The sequence below is a fragment of the Macrobrachium nipponense genome, chromosome 25 (genome assembly GCF_015104395.2).
Source record: "Macrobrachium nipponense isolate FS-2020 chromosome 25, ASM1510439v2, whole genome shotgun sequence".
NCBI classification, from domain to species: domain Eukaryota; kingdom Metazoa; phylum Arthropoda; class Malacostraca; order Decapoda; family Palaemonidae; genus Macrobrachium; species Macrobrachium nipponense.
This window is the reverse complement of record NC_087214.1, coordinates 41893303-41915564: the sequence shown is the minus strand read 5'-3', so window position 1 is coordinate 41915564 and position 22262 is coordinate 41893303. Positions and strand designations below refer to the sequence as shown.

General features: G+C 35.8%; 1 protein-coding gene across 8 annotated transcripts in view; it reads right to left on the bottom strand.

Annotated features, from left to right (window-relative positions):
* LOC135199408 (uncharacterized) overlaps window positions 1–22262 on the bottom strand; it is a 309751-nt gene that overhangs the window by 275872 nt on the left and 11617 nt on the right. For all 8 annotated transcript variants that reach the window (XM_064227412.1, XM_064227413.1, XM_064227419.1 and 5 more), the window contains exon 2: window positions 16153–16198. In XM_064227412.1, the coding sequence (XP_064083482.1) occupies window positions 16153–16198 (46 nt within the window). The remainder of the gene's footprint in view (window positions 1–16152; window positions 16199–22262) is intronic.

Here is a 22262-nt window from a genome sequence, read left to right as displayed (position 1 = left end):
TCTTTTCAGATACATTTCAAAGCACCCAACCAACAGCAATATCGTCGTCTCCTTACAAAGCAAAAGGCGCTCCCACTTCCCATTTCAATCGATTCCAGTAAAGTACGCTGAAACACTCAGTAGGGGAAGGGGGGGTGATAATGGGTCCTCCCCCCCACCCCACCCCCGTCAACTACCCACTCCCCCGCCGAAACTTCTGTGGGGGATATTGATCCCCTTGGGCGTAGGGCCAGGCCGCTATGGTCGATTCCCATGCATCATTCACGCCCTTCTTGAGAGGGGGGGGGGGGCTACCCCACCTGGACGGCCTAATTCCACTTTGTGTTACCTTATATTGCCTCATTCTGCCTTATCTAACCTCATCTTTTCCCATATTAACTCATTTTATCTCATATTTCCTTATTTTATCCCATTTTTTCTCAATGTACCTTATTTGATCTCATATTACCTTATTATATCTCATCTTACCTCATATTTCCTCATTTATCTCAGATTTCTTCATCTTATCTTATTTCATCTCAATTCCTTATTTTATCCCATTTTCCCTCATCCTACCTCATTTCATATCATTTCGCCTAATTCTATCTCATATTACCCCAACCTACCTATTTTTACCTTATTCTATCACATATTAGCGCATTTTACCTCATCCTACCTCATTTGATCTCACTTTACCTCATTCTACTCCATAATACCTAATTGTCCCTCACATTACCGCATCCTACCTCATTTTCTCTCATTTTACCTCACTCTACCACATTTTTCCTCATTTTCCCCACCACAACTGATCACTGAGGAAGAATTATGCTTCACAAGAAGGAGAAGCAATAGAAAGAATCATTTATAATTCGGGTCTGGTCTACATTCGGGTGGGTGTCGCAGGGGCGGCGCCCTTGGCTCACAAGGGCCCCCCCCTTAGGAGTCTGGTATTAGGTCACAGGATTTTTGAAAGAAGAAAGATTATTATTATTATTATTATTATTATTATTATTATTATTATTATTATTATGAAGAAGAAGAAGAAGTTGCTAAGATTGTTTTAAGCTTATACAAGAGATTGTAAAGGACCGTTACTTACACCAAAATCACGCAGGTGTGTGTGTGTGTGTGTGTGTGTATGCATAGATACACATATGCACACGCATGTACATACGCACAACCTCACAGAGTTCCAAAATATCAATAGATGTCAAAATGTAACAATAAAGTCACCAAGACCACTTTTTAATGTATACAAGAGATTGTATTACTTACACTCAACTCACGTACGTGTGTGTATAGACACATACATATGCTCACAATACACTCAAAGTTCAAAGAAATCACTAAGACCTTTTTTCAAACTTATGCAAGAAATAGTTTTACGTATACAGATATAGCGTACGTATGTGTCTATGTATATACATAAATAGTACACACATATACACACACATGCACAATACACATATACAAACACGCAGACTTACACAGGTCCAAATTAAAACGTCCATGTCTCGTACAAACAGAACAGTGGTCCATCTTGGACACGGAAATGGCGCCATAACTCCTATTTCTGCCCAGTGGGTCAATTGCTTTCCTATATTCCACAAAGGTCACCTGACCTGACCTCACAGTAGGTCAGGCCCTTGCCTCTTCACACAGGAACCTCTACATCTTGCCTCTCTGGATGAATAGCAGCAGTGGGTCACAATGTGGCCTAAAAGCCCTCTGGATTCCACAGAGCTGTGCGGACAGTAATTAAAAATATGGGGTCCCTTTTGTATACTAAGCCCTTAACATTGAATTTTGTATTTTACATAATATATATTATATATGTATATATATATATATATATAATATATATATATATAGTATATATATATATATATATATATATATATATATATATATATATATATATATATATATATATATATATATATATATGGACGAATTTCGGTCCCAAAAACCAGACAATATGACCCCCCATCAAAACTGTATATATTTAACCTTGAAATGATTACGTTTTATTTGCAAACAAAAGGAAGTACAACGAGAGATTTTCCAATCCGAGATATGAGGTAGGGTACCTCTGAGCAGGTAGAGGTACCTCTGGAGACGTATAATGTAGAGGTACCTCTGGGGAGGTATGAGGTAGGTGAGGTACCTCTGAAGAGGTAGAAAAATAAAGGTACCACAGATTATGTTGGTGGGGGGGTAGAGGTAACTCTGAAGAGGAAGTGAGGCAGTGTACCTCTGAAGAGGAAGGAGGCAGTGTACCTCTTAAGAGGTAGGAAATAAAGGTAGATGTACCTCTGAAGAGGTAGGCAGTTGATGTGCCTCTGAAGAGGCAAGAAATGGAGGTATCTCTGGAGATGTAGGAATGAGGTACCTCTGAATAGGTAGAAAATATAGGGACCTCTGAAGAGTCAGTAGATAGAGATACCTCTGAAGAGGCTAGAGGTAGTGGTACCTCTCAGGAGGCAGAGGTAGATGTGCCTTTGAATAGGTAGGAAATAGAGGTATCACTGAATAGATATGAATATAGGTACCTCTAAAGAGGTAAGAAGTAGAGGCAAATCTGAAGAGGGAGGATATAGGAGTACCTATGAAGTAAGAGGTAGAGCGGCGTCTGAAGATGTAAAACATAAGTCACCTCTGAGGTAAGAGTTAAAATCCCTCTGATGAGGTAAGATGTAAGATATATCTGAGGAGATCAGAGAAAAGATACCCATGAGGTAAAAAAAAAACACCTCTGAAGAGGTAAAAGATAAGATATCCTCGAGGAGGTAAAGATACCTTTGACAAGGTAACTGGTAAGAAACCTCTGCAGAGGTAAGAGGTAAAGGAAGCTCTAAATACGTAAGAGGTAGAGATACTTCTAAAGAGGTAAGAGGTAAAGATACATCTGAAGAAATAAAATGTAGATATGTCTCTAAAGAGGTAAGAGGCAAAAAAACTGTGAAGGTAAGAGGTAAAGAAACCTCTGAAGAGGTAAGAGGTAACCCCAAAAAATCAACAATAATCATAGCAAACCACAACCAGGAATCTAGATCGATTGTGTGGGTGGAGAGAGAGAAAGTTCTACAAAACCCTTTGATTTGATTATACTGTTAATATTTCAGTAAGTCACAAAAAAAACCACACAAGAGAATCTGAATATTTGAGAAAGTTATTTCTTCCATTATTGCTTGCATGGCTCCAATTTATAATGCTGGAATATTTGAGTGCATACATGTACTATGTTTGTATGCATATAAATACATAGATACATAAATACATATATGCATACAATAAACATATGCATATATATACATATATATAGGTGTGTGTGGTCTTCTGAATGTAACTAAAAATATAGCAAAAAAATATAGCACAAAATAAAATTGAAGTTAAGAACAACAGACATGAGACATGAAACAAATATCATAAAATGAAACAAAAAATTAATTAAGAAAAATAATAGTAATTACATAAATAAGAATAAGAGAATATCTAATATTATTATATTAGGAGCAACAGATACGAATCTACGATACACACAATATTATTATTATTACCTCTAGTTGTTGCTGTTTGAAGGGATTATATATACCCAATATTACATGTATTATAATAATAATAATAATATAATAATAATAATAATAATAATACTATGACTCATTCCCTCCAGCGAAGTTAAGTATGTTTGGCCGCGTTCATGCAGTCGATATCCGAGACACGAAACGGCCCCGTTACCCGATATAATTGCTTCTCATTTGCTATGCTACCAGGTATGTGCGCAGGTAATGACCAGAGAGAGAGAGAGAGAGAGAGAATAAAAATCTCTCTCTCTCTCTCTCTCTCTCTCTCTCTCTATATATATATAATATATATATATATATATATATATATATATATATATATATATACTAACAACTTACATATATAATAATAAAATATTTTGCATATTTACAAGAGAGAGAGAGAGAGAGAGAGAGAGACAGAGACAGAGACAGAGAGAATCACTTTATCTATATAGTATAAATTCATGTTATATACAGACACATTATATATAGCTAATAAACATATTTTTTTTAGTACACTTGTAATGACCTAATGAATCTATGGTCTTACTTCCTGTGACCTCTGATCTAAGGTCACTGAGCCGTTATTTAATCACTGGCAATATGGCCATAAATATATGCAATGAGGGGTTATGGAGGTACTGTAAAGGTTATTAAAAGTGGATGGGCCCTCTTCGTCTTACCTAAAGTGCACCACGTCAGGTGCACTGACGGCACCATGCCCTTATGCCTCAGGGCACCATGCCCTTACAGGCCGGGCCTCCAAGGGCTTACTTATGAAGTCTAACAAGCGTTGAAGGGATAGAAGCCTGGTGAGGCCTTGTGGACTCGTTCCGACCAACAGGACCTTGATACCCTTACGAGGATCCAAAGGCTCCAGAAGTCTAGCAAGGCGCTGAAGGCGTAAGACTCCTGACGAGGGCCTCGAACCTTGATAAACCCCTTACGAGATTCAAGGGGCCTTCCAGAAATCAGTAAGGCCATAAGGCGTCGAAGGGATGGCGCACTGGCGAGGGGACCTCGGACTGCCCAATAACAGGGGACCTTGAGTCTTGCTTACATCACGCCGTCAGGAGCCGGCTCAAAGTGACATTTCGACGCCGCGACCTTTGCAAGACGCCTTCTGTTGGTCCTTACGCAACGGAAGGGGTAGGTAGGTACAGGGAAAGGGCGTCCACTTAAAAATAGCAGGAAATGTTACCGTTCGAAGTGAAAACATTCGTCAGTGAAAAACGTGAAGGATATTGATAAAGAATAGGTTTTTGCTTTTTTGGGAAAATATAATTTGGCCAAAACTGCTTAATAATTATCAACATGAAGTAGCAATTGAGGAATATACGGAGAGAGGAACGTAGCATTTGATTATCAATATGCTAAAAAAGAGATGCAGCATTTGAGATATACTGTTAGAGTAATAAAGCATTTGATAAATATTTTTTAGAGTAATAAAGCATCTGATAAATATACTAAAAAAAAAGAGATGCAGCAATTGAGAAATATACTGAAGAGTAATAGAGCATTTGACAAATACCACTGGCATGTTAACATAGCATTTGTTAAATATAGTAAAAGTGGAATGCAGCAATGTGAAAAAGATACTGAAAGAGGAAGCAGCATTTGATTAATTTACTGAAAGAGGAATGCAGCATTTGAGAAATATACTAAAATGAAAATGTAAAATAAACAAATGATTTGCATGTGAAACAGTACAGAAATATAGCAAATTTATTTTAATTTTTATTGGTGAAACAACTCTCTATTTGACCATAGATTTTTGCACGTTTTAATTTACGTTAAGTTACGAATATACTGTTTACAGCTTATGCGTGAGCGGAAAATCTTGCACGTGCCGAATAAGCTGGAGGTTCTGATCACACCATTTCAGGAATTGCCCTCATTCCAAAAAAATCCACTTCAGTAGGAGAGACCTCATTCCTAATCCTTCTTAGGACAAAATAGAAATCCTTCCTAAGTTAAGAATATATATATATATATATATATATATATATATATATATATATATATATATATATATATATATATATATTTTTTTTTTTTTTTTTTTTTTTTTTGCATTGCAAATTGGCCTTCTTGGTATAGCCTCTCCTTCTTCTAAATGCAACAGAAGGAACTTGAATTCATTATTATAATTATAATTAAAATATATAAACATCAAGATTTAAAAAATTAAAAGAATCAAAACATCAAAATTCAAGAATCAAAAAATCAAAGAAATCAAAGAACCAAGACATCAAAGAATCAAAGGATCAAGAAATCAAAGATTCAAGAAACAAGGGAAATCAAAGAACCAAGAAATCAGAGAATTAAGGAATTAAAGAACCAAGAATCAAAGAAATCCAAGAAAAAAAAAAAAAAAAAAAAAACAAAATTCAAGATATCAAATATTCAAAAATCAAAGAATCAAAGAAATAAAGAATCAAAGAACCAAGAAATCAAAGCGTCAAAGATTCAAGAAATCAAAGATTCAAAAATCAAAGAATCAAGAAACCAAAGGATCAAGTAATCCAGAAATCAAAGAATTAGGTAATCAAAGAACCGAAGAATCAAGGAGAAAAATGACTGAACAGAAACGACTGAACTCAGTCAATCATGATTATCTGGAAACGGGGTTAAAAGCATAATATCTTTCAACATCTGTTGGGAGATGTTTGCCATGTTACGGACACTTAACCTCTAGATGTATTCAAATTGGCAATAACTGAAGGCAGGTTTGGTTTCATTCTTTTTTTAGCCATTCTTTTTATTATAAATCTACTCTTCTTCCCCTCGTGGAGGGGTTGGCTCAACAAAGGCACAGCAAGAAGGGTTTTTATTGATGATAATAGACTTGCTTTTTTTCCTTTGTAGAGAAGTTGACTCAACATAGGCAACTCCTTTTCTCCCTTCCCCTTGTGGAAGGGTTGGCTCAACATATGTATAGCAACGAGGATAATTAAAGGAAGGTTTTATTTATAGTAATTTTTTATCATACGCTACTCTTTTTCCCCTTGTGGAGGGTTTGGCTCAACAAAGGTAAAGCAGAGAGAGTTTTACTTTAATTTTGTTTTTCTTTTTATTATCAAAAGCAACTCCTTCGTTACTTTGGAGTTGGTTTAAAAAGGATACAGATTGAGAACTGTTATTCAGTTTATTGTCTTATTGTCATGGGCAACTTTTTTTCCCTAGTGGATGAGGGGTTGGCTCAACAAAACATTACTTACAGCAAATAGTGTTTTCTTGATTTGTTATACTGTCCAGGGCAAATCCTTTCCCCTGAGGAGAGCTGGCTCAACATTGGTACAGCAAGGATTTTATGTTATATGTATTTTGATCATGCAACTTCTTAGACACTGTGGAGGGGTTGGCTCACAATGAGAGTTTTATCTTATCTATTGCATTTATTATCATAAGCAAACTCCTACTCCTTGTGGAGAAAATTGGCACAACAAATGTCTATACTTCCCATTTCTCAGCATTTCAAGAAGATTTTCATTTATTGACTTACTTTAAGGTCAAAAGCAACCACTTTCCCCTTGTGGAGAAGTTGGCATAACCAAGGTATATCCCTCTTATTCCTCAGTATTTTCTCTGCCCTGGTTACAACCCACCACAGTTTACTAGGTGCCAGGTGTAAGGATCCTGACCTTTTTCCGAGGATCTACAGGCCTTGATCTTCAAACGGGAGAGAGAGAGAGAGAGAGAGAGAGAGAGAAGAGAGAGAGAGAGAGAGAGAGAAATGTCATGCCTCCAACCTTTTACTTGTCTCAAAAGTAGCAAGATTTGTCAAGCCTGCATAAGGTGTCCTTGAAATAGGGTTCACCCCTCATTGGATCGATTCCGAGCTCTCTCTCTCTCTCTCTCTCTCTCTCTCTGGTGATACGTAATTGGTGAATGGTAACCACTGCACCACGATGAATTATTTAACATAAAAGGAGAAATCTTCTAACAGCAAAAATAACTCATAAAATATCAACATGACTCTAAACTGAAGAATTTTAATCAGTATATTTCACGATTCTACATTTCTTATGACCTTCTTCCCCCACTTCCAGGATCGATTCCGGGGCCCTATCTTTCTCTAATGTTGGGTGGGTGATAACCACTGAGCCACGAGCATTCTTTAATATATAAGGAGAAATCTAGCGGCAAAAAAAAGGCAAAAAATATCAAAATGATTCTAAAATCAAGACTGATCATCAGTAGCATTTCACGATGCTATATTTATTTCATTTAACCCTCTCCCAGGATCGATTCCGGGGCTCTACCTCTCCCCGGTGATGGATGAATAATATCCACTGCACCACGGGGCATTATTTAATACATAAGAAGAATTCTTGTAGCAAAATAACGCATAAAATATCAAGTTAACTCGTGACCGGAGCCTCTTCATCAGTCGTCCATATCTCTCAATTTCCTCCAGCCTTTGACCTCGAGGAGGTCTATATAGTCTCATACGGCCTCCGTGAGACCTCATATTTCAAGAGGTAATTGAGGGGAGCGGGGGCGGGGGGCACACGAGGTAATGGGCCTGCAATCCTGAGAATTCCAAGCGTACGGTGTATAATTCATTCCGAAGGTCACAGTAGCCCACTTATGGGGTGTAATTATCCCTACTGAAGACCAGGAAAAGCGTACATCGATTATTTTGGGGGGGGGGGGGGGGGGGGGGTGGGGTGGGGGGGGGGGGGGGGGGTCCTCAGGCCACATTGTGGCCCCCTGCTCCTTGAACCAAGTCCCTAAAGTCTGTTGCAAGTTAAAACTCAGTGATATTTGGTTTCTCATAAGTCTTTTATTTATTCTAATAACTTTCATTAGTGTTTTCAGATCCCCTAAGATCACCGTGTCATATTCTCTCTCTCTCTCTCTCTCTCTCTCTCTCTCTCTCTCTCTCTCTCTCTCTCTCTCTCACTTTACGAATATCCACAACTGCACAAGGCAAACTATTTAACACAATTTGGCTATTATTATTATTTTTTTCCTGTAACAGTCCTCCAATTCGACTGGGATGTATTCATAGTGTGGAGTTCCGGGTTGCATCGTGCCTCCTTAGGAGTCCATCACTTTTCTAACTATGTGCACTGTTTCTAGGATCACACTCTCCTGCATGAGTCCTGAAGCTACTTCAGCCTCTAGTTTTTCCAGATTCCTTTTCAGGGATCTTTGAATCATACCTAGTGTTGCCTATGATTATGGTACGATTTCCACTGGCATATCCCCATATCCTTCTTATTTCCATTTTCAGGTCTGGATACTTATCCATTTTTTTCCCTCTCTTTCTTTCTATTCAAAGGTCTTGATACTTATCCATTTTTTCCCCTTCTTTCTCTTCAACTCTGGTGTCCCATGGTATTGCGACAACAATGAGTGATACTTTCTTCTTGATTTTGCACATATTATTATTATTTTATTATTATTATTATTATATTATTATTATTATTGTTATTATTATTATTTTTATTATTATTGTTGTTGTCAATCAAGCTAACGAATAACTCAAAACACCAATAACCTAAAATAAAATGAAAAAAAATGAACATTATTCACCAAAAAGATATCTAATTCACCATCCAAGCGAATTCACTCCAACCATGACCGGGTTATCGGACGCAACGGTGAATAGTGAATGAGGGAGATCGGGTGAATGACGGGTGTGTAATAAGTGGTATGAATGATGAATGAAAGACGCTGGTCAAAAAAAACTACAACAGGCATTCATGTATGATCGTGTGGGATTAGACAAATGGACAAGTATTTTTTTTTTACTAACTTGAAAGTTTTAGTCATTTGAATTTGGATAATCCCAACAATATCACCATTATTTTTTTATATATTTTCAGTGTTTACTGCTTCATTTATCAATACATTTTATGGTAAATGCATAATTCAGACTGGATTCTTGCAGAATTGAATGATGGACAAGTATTTGTTTTACTACCTTCAAAGGACCTCTAATGTGAATCTGGATAATCCCAACAATATTATCATTATTTTTCATATATTTTTAGTGTTTACTGCTTCATTTATTAATACATTTTAGGGTAAATGCATTATTCAAACTGGATTCCTGGGGAATTTTGGTACCCTTAAATGAGAAGCATTTTTTGACTAATTTGAAAGGTTCAAAAATGGGGCCAGCAGCAGGTACCATAATCTTTAACTTTATTATCATCAGTTTCATATATTTCTACGTATATGAACCTACTTATTAATATATTCTATTGCAAAAGCATAATTCGAATTGGATTCAGGTAAATTCGGTGGAATTAAATTTTAAAAAAAAGTAGTTTTGACTCACTTGTTTTAACCTAAAAAATTTAGGAAATCTTGTCATAATTTTCCATATATTTTTAAGAATATTATTTCATTTATTAATATATTTTATTGCAAATTCATCACCCAGTTTTTGTGACAATTTTTAAAGCTGCAAATAGTTCAAAATAAGACGGAATTTTAAGGAGGTGAGCTGCCGTCTATCCCTGGTATTGCTTCTCAGCCACTTTGCCGGAAAAACACTGAAGATTTCCGCTTATGCCTCGAAAAAATGGATTAAAAAAATCAGTTGGCTTTCGTCATTATGCCCCCAAAACCCAACTTCGGTAGATTAAACGACTATTTGTAGTATTGCTTCTCTGCTTTTTACAGAAAAAGTATATCTCAATTTTACTAGACCACTGAGCTGATGAACAGCTCTCCCAGGGCTGGCCCAAAGGATTAGATTTTTTTTTACGTGGCTTGGAACCAGTTGGTTAGTACTTAGCAATGGGACCTACGGCTTATTGTGGGATTCGAACCACAGCGAGAAATTAATTTCTACCACCAGAAATAAGTTCATCTGATTTCGCGTAGGCAGAGCGGAGAATCGAACCTGGACCCTGAGATCGGTAATCGAGCACGTAACAGACTCTTCCAACTAGGAACTTGCTATTTACAGAAACACCACTTTAGATCCACTTGCAAAAAATTAAGAAAACAAGTCGTGATCCGACCTCCAGCGTACTCGGGGCGTGTGCTGAAATCTTTGGTTAAATTGTGTTTTGTTTCACCAACGCAAAAAATAAAATATAAAGAATGTATATTTTGTTAGAAATAATTGTTCTGTACTGTTTAGCATGCATTTTATTTATTTGTTTACATTTTCATTCTAATAAATAAATCATAAATATCCTATCCTAAAATTCATGTATCTTTAACTCAATGCAAAAAAACCTTATTCAGACCTTTTAAGGTTCTTCCATAGACCTTCCTAATCCCCAACAACAACAACAAACTAGTTTGTAGGCTTACTCCCCGAGTAAGCAAAAATCAGCTGGGGTTTGTTGTTACGCCCCAAAAATTGAAAACCATTCAATTACCTAATAAAATGTTTTACTTATGAACACTAGCAGATCTAGGGAGGGCGGGCACCAGGCCACGTGCCTCTCCCCCCCCCACCCCCCCTTGAAAAATAATGAAATAATAATAATATTAAAGATTTAGATAATACTAACATAAATGAGGATAACCATAAAAACGAGGAAATTTTTTTAATTAATTTATTATTATGAAAATCAAATTTTTCAAAAAAAAAATAATATTAACAATAATAATATCTTTAATGATATCCTAGGATTTGGTTTCTTCCTGATCATATTATCTACTGATATATATATATATATATATATATATATATATTAACTATATAATATAATAATATTTAATTATATATATATTCAGTGGTACCTCGGTTCACGAACTTAATTTGTTCGAGGACGCTGTACGTGACTCGAAAAATTCGTTACCTGAATCAACTTTCACCATTTAATATAATGTAAAAGCAAATAATTCGCTTAAACCTCAGAAACACTTAATTTTCTTAACATTTTTTATGGTTTTTTGGCACAAAATTATGCTTTACTTCACTGATCCATAATATAGCACGTATTTTCATATTACTATTTGTATTATAAAAATACAAAAATAGCAATCAATGTTTTGGTTGGAAATCAGCTGAGGGTGATTGCGAGGTAAGTTTATTTTGCTGAATTTAACTCTAATCAGAGTGATTTTCTTGCTTCTATTTAACGTAAGTGAATCTCTAGATACTCTATTGATATGGGACAAGGTTATTTTACGTTATACGAAGTGTTTTCAAGTTGAAATATCACTTGAATACGTATCGTTGTGAACGAAATTTAGTTATTTTTTTCGTTAGCAGATGGCGCTGAGGGCGTGTTTATTCCATGAAAAAATCAACAGATTGCGTTCGATATTTTCACTTGATTTCATCAGAATGCTACAAGCTTTACATGTTTATTTTTCATCAGAGTAGAAACAGTAAAATGTGACTTTCATGTCAACTAGTTTTGATTAAAACACGTATTTCTCCAATTTTTATTACGGTCGAGTTTGATGGTACTATACCAAAGTTTGCCAATGCACGATAATAGTCATTAACAGATCAACATTCTTTCCTCAGCTTCAGCTAAAACTTGCAGCAAAAATTTAGCAGTATATGCCAATGCCGATCTTTTCTCCATAGAGAATAAGAATATAGTAATGTTAATAATATATCAATCCTATTCTACTGAACGTCATTTATAACATAACTACGGAACTTTTACTACCGCACGATGGTTGAAAAGCAAGCAAAAATGCTTTTTATTGGATTCGGTTGTTCATAGCAAATCAGCTGTTTCTGGCTGTACCTATGCGCTTACACAACAAGTAAAAGGATATTCCTTTTTCAATATACTATTTCTTCAGTAAAAGAGTAAATAATTAACATTAAAAAGACCGAGTAACAGTCAAAACACATTTTAAAAAGATTCGGTGCTTCCAATTGAACCCTTTCTGGGGATGTTTGTGTTTTCATGGCTTGAATCATGGTTTTCTGGTGATAGAAATTCATTTCTCGATATAATGTGGTTTGGATCCCACAATAAGCTGTAGGTCCCGTTGCTAGGTAACCAATTGGTTCCTAGCTACGTAAAAATATCTAATCCTTCGGGCCAGCCCTAGGAGAGCTGTTAATCAGCCCAGTGGTCTGGTTAAACTAAGATAGACTTAACTTGTAACTTGAAGCATGGTTCGCGAACCGGAACAAAAATTATTTAACACCTGGTTCGTAACCCCATTTGTTCGTGAGTCGAGGCACCACTGTATATATATGAATTACTTGATCACGAAATATGTAAAATGTGATGCTATGTAAAAATAAAGGTGATGCCACGGAGGAAAATGAAGACGAGCATTCCCAAGATCTTTCGATCTACACGACCCTTTCGTGTAGACCAAAAGATCTTGGCAAATCTCGTCTTTTCAATTCCTGTGTGGCATCACCTTTAATAATATATATATATATATATATATATATATATATATATATATATATATAAATTCCAATGGGCACCAATTTTTATATTAGAACATACCTACTATTACACACAGACACACCATACATATATTATATATATATATATATATTATATAATATATATATATATATATATATATATTATATTATATATATATATACTATATATATATATAATATATATATATATATATATATATATATATATATACATACATATATGTGCGTCTAATATGAAAATTGGAGCCCACTCTAGTGCTCGCTACGAACAAAACAAAACAAGAAATACAACAAAACTAAGAAAACACAGACAAAACAAAGAAATAACTAACAAAAATAAATAGTAAAAGCAAAAGTAATTCACCGGAACTCAGCTCCTAAATTCGTGAAACTTTCGAAAATAATCAGAGAGAGAGAGAGAGAGAGAGAGAGAGAGAGTCATTAAAACCAAGATTATGAAAATTGCATAATCCTAAAGAATCTTTTTCTCAGACTTATTACGGGTAAAATTCTTAGAGAGAGAGAGAGAGAGAGAGAGAGAGAGAGAGAGAGAGAGAGAGAGAGAGAGGAGAGAGAGAGAGAGAAACAGCGGAAAGTTTGCAAGATACAAAAGAATTTATTTTATGGACTTATTGAGGGGGGAAATTATTTTAAGAGAGAGAGAGAGAGATTCGACAATGGTATATAAATACAGCAAATTCTAAAAACTATACTGCAAAGTTATCAATGTACTTTTTTTCATCAAAAAACTGCAGATTATAGGCATAAACAATATACAAAATTATCTGCAAATAGATACAGAAATAATACCACAAAAATACAGCATATTTAACCATGAAAGTACACTATAATTATCCGTGAATATAATCTAGAGAATTATCAACGACACAACGAAGAATTATCCGTCAATATAATCTTAAAAATCATCAACGAAATCAAACAAAATTATCTGTAAATATAACCCAGAAAATTATCGAAACCATACAGATGAATTATCAGTCAAAATAATCTAAAAATTATCAACTACCGCTAATAATTATACGGAAAAAGATAATTACCTCTTTTTAAAACTACCTGATAATAATTCCTGTAACAATATCCACATAAAATTATTAAACTTATTTACAAAAAATTCGGCAAATGTTTAATTGCGCATAATTATAGGCCTACCACGAGAGTCCGAATTATCGTGCCAATCGGTTCAGAGGTTACAATGAAACATGAGTGCTTGTGGATTATACCGAATTATAAATGGCAGTTTATATACATTTTTAACAGCTGCAAAAATAAAATAATTTTTCCGTGTTTGCTAAAATTTATTTTACTGTAATTGATATTTTCTATCAACTATGAAGACAAGTATTTCAAACAGCTGCAAAAATAACATAATTTTTCCAGTATTTAATAATTTTTCTTCTTCAAGTGAAATTGATGTTTTCTATTTGGACAATTATTTCAAACAGTTGCCAAAATAAAATAATTTTTCCAATATTTATTCAAATTATTCAACTCAAACTGAACTGAATGAATTGAAAATAAAATTCAGGCCAAATGCCAAGCACTGGGACCCACGAGGTCATTCAGCGCTGAAATGGAAATTGCAAGAGAAAGCTTTGAAACAGGAGAGAAACCTCGAAGCCGTTGAAGCAGCGTTGTGTTTGTTTGTTTGTTTGTTAGTATGGTGTTTTGACGTTGCATGGAGCCAGTGTTTATTCAGCAACGGGACCAACGACTTCTATCACCAGAAATACACATCTCTCACCCCTCAGTGGAATGCCAGAGAATCGAACTCGCGGCAGGCCTAGACCATACTGATCACGCCACTGAGGCGCTAGCAGCGCTATGAAAGAGAATATGAACGGAGGTACAATAAAAGGAACGAAAAAGGTTGCAGCTGGGCACTGAATTGAAGGGATGGTGCAAAGGTCCTTAAGTAATGCCTACAGTGCACCGCATGAGGTGCACTGATGGCAGTACCCTCCTACGGGGATTCAACTGAAACTGATATCTTCTTCTAAGGTCAATTTTCGAAATTGGACAGAAATCATAAGAATTACTAAAATAATTTCAAAGATATAATTTTTCTTATATGTAAAGAAATTATTCAACTGAAATAGATATTTCCTATGATCAACTTTCAATTTAGATCATTATCTGTAACAGCTGCAAAAATGAGACAATTGTTCTGTATTATTAAACTCAATTCAATTGAAATAAATATTTTTCTATCGACCATTTTCAAAAAATGCGCGAAATAATATTTATAAAGTAAACGATTTTGAACAGAAGCCAAAAATGATATAATATATCCTTCATTTAATCAAATTATTCAACTGAAATCGATATTTTCCATAATCAAAGAAGCCAATTATTTCGAACGGCTGCAAAAATAAAATCATTTTTCCTTTATATAATTCATAAATTTATTCAGCTTTAATTTATCGTCTCTATCATAAATTTGTCTGTATCTAGGAAATGTATTTAACCGAATTAGATATTTTCTATTTTTCTATTATATAAATATTTCGAAATTGGCAAAATCATTATATATTTTTTCAGTATTTAATAAATTTCCTTCACTGAAATTGATATTTTTCTATAAGAAATTTTCAAAATAGGCTCGAAATTTGTAGTCTCTGCAGGATGGTCAGAGATCCAAGGGCGACACTAGCCCTATTATATGTAGTACTATTTTTTTTTACTTTTCAGTCTTGGCCTACTGCACACTCTTTCAGAGAGCACACCTCACGGGTAATCTGGGAGCAAGAGCCCGTGCTGCCATAAGCTAGTATAATGTAAAATCTAAACCAACCAATGTCTATTATTCATTAGAAGTCACAAAGGTAACCCATCCAACTTATCACCAGAGTCAACAAGAAATCTGTTAAAATTCGTATTTAAAATAAGTCACCTATTCAACGGTTCACCAAAGTAAGAAATCCATTAAAATCCGTATTCAAATTTTGTCACCCATTCACCAATTCATCAGAATACAAAAAAAATCCATTGAAATTTGTCTAAATTAGGTCACCCATCCAGCAATTCATCATAGTAAGAAATCCTTTAAAATTCATATTCAAACTAGGTAACCCATCCAAACCTGCACCATAGTAAAAATGGAATCAGGGATCAAGAGCCAGTGCTACCATAAGCCAACAAATCACAAATACAAACATTCGTATTTAAATTGGGTCACCCATCCACATAATGACCAGAGTCAAAAATAACCGTTGAAATCCACATCAGAAAACTTACCTTCACGACGTCAAATCCTTCATCAGCTGTCAAGTAGGCTCCCGGCCTGAAGATGAAAATTGGACACTTATAAGTAAAAAACTATTTACTTATCATAAAGTAATAATGAATCACTTAGTCACCAGATACCATCACTTTAGCGCACTGCTCTTATTCCATTTAAAGTCTTTAAATTAACAAAAATTAAAATTATATCTTTTTATGTAATAAACTATTTTTTAACTTTGAAGAGATAGAAAATAAAATAAAATATTAAAAATTATGTCTTTTATTATCAAAATATTTGACACAATCAAAATTATTGTTATTCTATGAATTATTCAAAAGTCAAATAACGTTTTAAAAATAATATTGTCTTTTGGAATGAAACATTAAAATAAAAAAAATAAAATAAAATTATAAAAATTATTTTGAGGGATTTTAAAATATTATTATTATTATAATTTGAATTGCCAAGACAAATTTTTAATTCTATTATGATAAAGTAATGTCAAGGTTTTTAATATATATATTTTTTAAATAATGTTTCTGGGATTTAAACTATATATATTCTTAATATTTTTTGTTCAAAATAATTATTTTGAATTTAGACAATTATTCTATTATATAATAAATAAATATAAAAATTAATATCAAAGCATTTTGATAACATTTTAAACTAATTTTGGCAGGTTATTTTTTTATTTTTTAAAAAGCTGCCCAATTTCATAAACTTGAACGTAACTTAGAAAAGTTTTTTCTTAAGGCCTAAAAATATAATTTTAATAAATGAAAGCATTAATTTAACATAACCAATAAATAAAATTAATCTAAGTTGACCTGAAACGTCTCTTGTTGTAGGCCTAAAAGTGTGTATTAAATTAAATAAATATATAGGTAAAATTATGAACTTAAATAAAAATAACAAATAATATCAGTCTAAAACAAAGTCTATTTGAAAACAAAGACTTAAACAGTCCGTCTAGACAGTCATTAATAAGTCAGTCACACAAACAGAGAGAGAGAGAGAGAGGGTCAACGAAATGACGTGCTCGTACCGGGTCCGAACGTGCACTACCGGCGTACTTTTTTACGAGGCTGTCGTAAGCCACGAGCGTTGCCCGCTGCGCATGCGTACACGCGCGCGCGCCGTCGTATGTACGGATGGGCGGACGCCTGCCGAAGTTACGATGGACTTCATTATGAATCCAGTGGGCGGTGAAGTCGGTTATGGGTCTGGATGAGGCCCGAAAGGCCTTAGGAATGTGAGAGATTCTTAGTTTATTTATCCTAAATTTAGAAGGGCGAACAACGACTCTTCATAGGCCTATTAAAAATAGTAATTGCTAGGCTTATTTATATATTTCTTCATATATCTATTCCAAGTTCATTTCAGTTTACCCTTTTTCTATACATTCGTTTATTAATTTCTTTTTTCACGGGAATAATGATGGCTAGGCCTATGTGAATATTTCTCCAAATATGAATTCCTACTTTATTTCAGTTTATTCACCCTCTGCATTCTTTCTTCTCGTATTTTCTTCTAAAGGGTGGCATTCTTCATAGGCCTTGTCACGACTAGGCCTATGTATAAATTTCTCCATATATCGATTCTTAATTTAATTCTTTTATCTGTGTTATTTACTTTTTTCTCTGCATTCCTTCTTATCATAAATGTTTTTCTCTATTTTCTTGAGGGTGGCACCATTCCTTAGGCCTAGTCATCGCTAGGACTATGCATACATTCCTCCTTATATCGATTCCTAATTAACTCATGTGTGTGTGTTTACATTTTTCTCGGCATTCTTCCTTTCCACATTGTTTTTTCAATTGTATTATCAAAATGGAGGTAATATTATTAAATGGCTTTATTATTCTTGGCATCATAATTATACTTCATGCGCAAGAATTCTTCGTATAATTATGCCTTAATTCACTTTTATTTGAGCATTCATTTGCTGCACTACGATAATTATGGCATTTCTACTTATAATTAGTATGAGAATGATGGGCGTGGGTCCTTGAGACTCTCTCTCTCTCTCTCTCTCTCTCTCTCTCTCTCTCTCTCTCTCTCTCACTGTAAGTGAATAAGTTAAGACATACGTAATAACATTAAAAAACAAAAAACAAAAAAGGTGTCTTCCTAAACATCAATGACAAAAAAATGACAAATATTTAATTACATTGTGTTTTTCATAGCTAACAAACCTTCGGTCTTAACAGTAGGCTAAATCTTCTGGCGCCAGCTGGAAACCGGTTAAAAACAATCAAAGATTGTAAATGCGACGACGACGACATAGATTTAGCCAGCTTTGCACTGGCACGGGCTCTTGCTTTACAGCAGCTAGGAATCTGTGCTGTGGTATCTAGCATCCGATAGGTATAGTAGATTCACATCAATCGTGCATTTGATGTCTAGGCCCGTCCCTTACGACGCTCCTGATTGGCTGTTTATAAGCCAATCACAGGGCTGAAAATTCTCAGTCTCTCTCCAGAGTTCACATAGGTAGGATGTGTGTTCCTCCTCTCCTGAGGGATAAGTCTTTCAAACATATACCTCAGGAGAGGTGGAACACACACCCTGCCCATGTGAACTCTCAAGAGAGAGACTGAGAGTTACCAGCCCTGTGATTGGCTTATCAACAGCCAATCAGGAGTTTCGTAAGGGACGGGCCTAGACATTAAATGCACGGTTGATGTGAATCTACTATAGTTGAGGTGGATGCGACCCAGTGACGCATTAGTCTTTCTTCCAACCCAGGATGAAACGTAAGAGGGATGACTAGAGGTGAGCAGTCAGTGTTAAGACCTCATGTTTGTTAGCTATGAAAAATAAAAACTAATAAAAATTCTGTAATTTGTTCATACGTGGAACAATCCTTCGGTCTTAACAGCAGGATAGACTCACACTTGGAGGGAGGTATGAGAATCCTGAACTGACTGGAGGTTTGGCACACCTGATCTTTCTTCTCAGAAATAAGAATTCTAAAGAAGAGGACCTAAGCCTCTGAGATGGATATCTAACAACCAGTCCACTGGGTTTAAATACATTGAAACATGTCCAGATTCATTGCATATATGTAAGTTTAAAAGAACTATGTATATCTGTTCAACCAACAAACCAAGTTAGCCACAAGAAACGGGCTTGTCACCTCCCCTCACTCCCCTTGCTGGAGAGAGGAGTCGAAGCTACTGAGAAGCAGATTGTATGTTATATGGAACATAAAAAGTGCTGTAACAGTATGGCTGCAACACTCACCTGCATCAAGCCAGTTCCAGCGTATGATGTGTCTATTCTTCAAACCGCCCGAGGGTATTGAAAAAAGGAAAGAAAAGAGACCAGTCATCTCACTCATTCACTACCCCACACAATCATCTTAGGCAAGATACAAACTGTCCAGCCAGGACACTGGATGAGTTCCACTTGTTGATCAGCCACCACTGGACCCAAGAAAATAGTGTCCCAGGATCTGTGGATAACTTCTTTCAAGTAAAAGAAAGTTAAGGTGGTTTGATGCAGCCAGGAACCAGCATTCAAAATTCTATGAACAGATAAGTTCCTATTAAATGTCAGGGAGGAAGCTATTCCTCTGATGTCATGTACTTCTGCAAACAAAGAATTGGTGACAGAACTTGATGAGGAGTAGGCTTGCCCAAACACTTCATGTAGTTAAACGAAAGGGTATTCTAGGGCAGACTTTCTTGGTCTGGCTTGTGTCAACATAAAGTCTACGACGCCTAAGCTCTAGGTTACAAGTCCTTTAGATAACAGCTCAGTCCTCTGATGGGGCAAAGCAGAAACTTTTGAAGGTTGCTGATAACAAACTCCACACCGTAAGGAACGGAAAAGAAGGCAAAACTCATTGTGAACCGAGGGAATCTGAGGCTTAGCCACGAATTTTGAGACAAATTCAAAAGCTACTGACCCCAGCCCCTTATGAGTTTATGTCATATTCTTAAACATGGAGCTCTCCAACTCTTCCAAGTAAGCCAAGGTCAGAAGGAAAACTATTTTCCAAAGTCAGTTTTCCTACACAATTGATGCATGGGCTCAAATGGGGCTCAAGTATCAGAGTAAGGTCCCACGTAGGTCTGAGTTCCCTAGGTGAACAAGACTGCTCAAAGCTCTTGAACCACATAGAGAATTCTCAGATGAGGAACTAATCATAAGGAAGACCTGTAGCCCTTGCCAGCATAAACAGAGAGAATTTCCTGTTCTGCAAAAGATCCAAAAGATCTTTATCTACTGAACAGAAACTCTGAATAGAGAGAAATCCCTTCAATGACACCAATCACAGCAGATGACCCTTCTTCAGAGGATCATGAAGATCCTTCTGAACGTATCCTTACATGTCCGAGTGTGCTTCCTCAGTGAGAAAGATCTCTTGCTCGAAAGAGATACTGGACATAAAGAGATACTGGAGATAAAGTTCATACTGTTTGGTGGTATCTCTCCACATGAGGTTGCTAGAGAAGGTTGTGGGGTGGAAAAAGACCTTGGAACCACTCTGCTTGGGGCCACAAGGAACTACTAAGGTCAGTCATCCTAAGACTTTGGAACCCTTTACTCTGTTCAGGACATGATGGAACATGCAGAAAAGAGGATATGCATAACCTCCCAGGTTGTTCCCAGTATGCAGAAGGGAGCCCTCCGCCCCAGTGAACGAATCTGGGACCATGAACAGTAGACCTCTAGCTTCCTGTTGAACCGTGAAGTGAAGAGGTCTAACAGAGGTCTTCTCCAAGCAGACAAAGGAAACAATAGGATAACCTTAGGGGATGTCCTATGATATGTTCTATGCAGATACATTCTAAATATCCTACTGTCAACTTTTGCACTGTCAGAGGAACTGCACTGTAGACAGAGATGTCCTTGTGCTGCCAGAGGAACGTGCATCTTCAACAGATGAGACGTATTATGTTTGTTTGTTTGTATGGTGTTTTTATGTTGCATGGAACCAGTGGTTATTCAGCAATGGGACCAACGGCTTTACGTGACTTCCTAACCACGTTGAGAGTGAACTTCTATCACCAGAATATGCATCTCTGACCCCTCAATGGAATGCCCGAAAATTGAGCTCATGGCCACCAAGGTGGCAGGCCAAGACCAAACTGACCACGCCACTGAGGCTCTGAGACGTCCTATAAGGAGATCTCCAATGATGACATAAGTTCAGTATGCTACTCATCAGAGGAGATGTCCTATGATGGTTCCTTTCAAAATATTATTTTAAATATTACTAAGGGAACACAGAGTAAAGCAGAGAGTTCCAGATATGTTTGCACATTGACATCCTTAATGACGTTTAAATATCTCAATTTCCTCTCACTTTCTGGATATGCTCCTGACAGCAAACCTTGAATCCAAATAGGGAATAAATGAAGAGCACACTACTTCGTTCCATGTAGTATTTGAATCCATCTACAGAAGGAGAGAGCTTCTTCATTTCTTTTCTATTTGGATTCAAGGTTTGCAGCAATGAGCGTATTAAAAAAGTGAGAGGAATTCTTGTATTCAAGTGGGAGAGAGGAGAAAGAGAGAGTGAGACTATTACTTGGTTACGGAAAAGACTATGGAGTTATATCAACCTTGTTCACTGCCCTTTAACTGTTTTGGTATAATTTTAAAACTTACATTAGTTCTACTATCTCCATGTTTACTACATACGTATATTGTCCTGGCTTTTGTTTCGACTGGCTTTTGTTTCGACACGAACATTCATAAAAGGAAAAGTCGTATACAGAACAGAACTTGCTTTTTTTCAGTTTGTTCATAGTGATCACGACCTATGTCACAAATCCACTGCTTCAGGATCTTTGGGGCTGTTTTAGCACGTCACTTCTTAAAGACCTCATATTAACCCAATTAAAAGCTCCATCCTATAATATGGTCCAAATATTTGATCCTTGAGATCAGCAATTCAGGAACTCTAGGGAAATTTTGGCATCTCGTATCTTAAAGGCCTCGTATTACAGCAATACCTCAATCTTACATAATTCGTGTTGCGCAAATTCACAATAGCGTGAACTTTTCATTGGAACCTAACTAATTATCATACGTGAGTTTTTCATGGACACGCGAACACCAACACAACATTTTCGAACCACCGAGAAAGCCTGCAAAAGTGTGT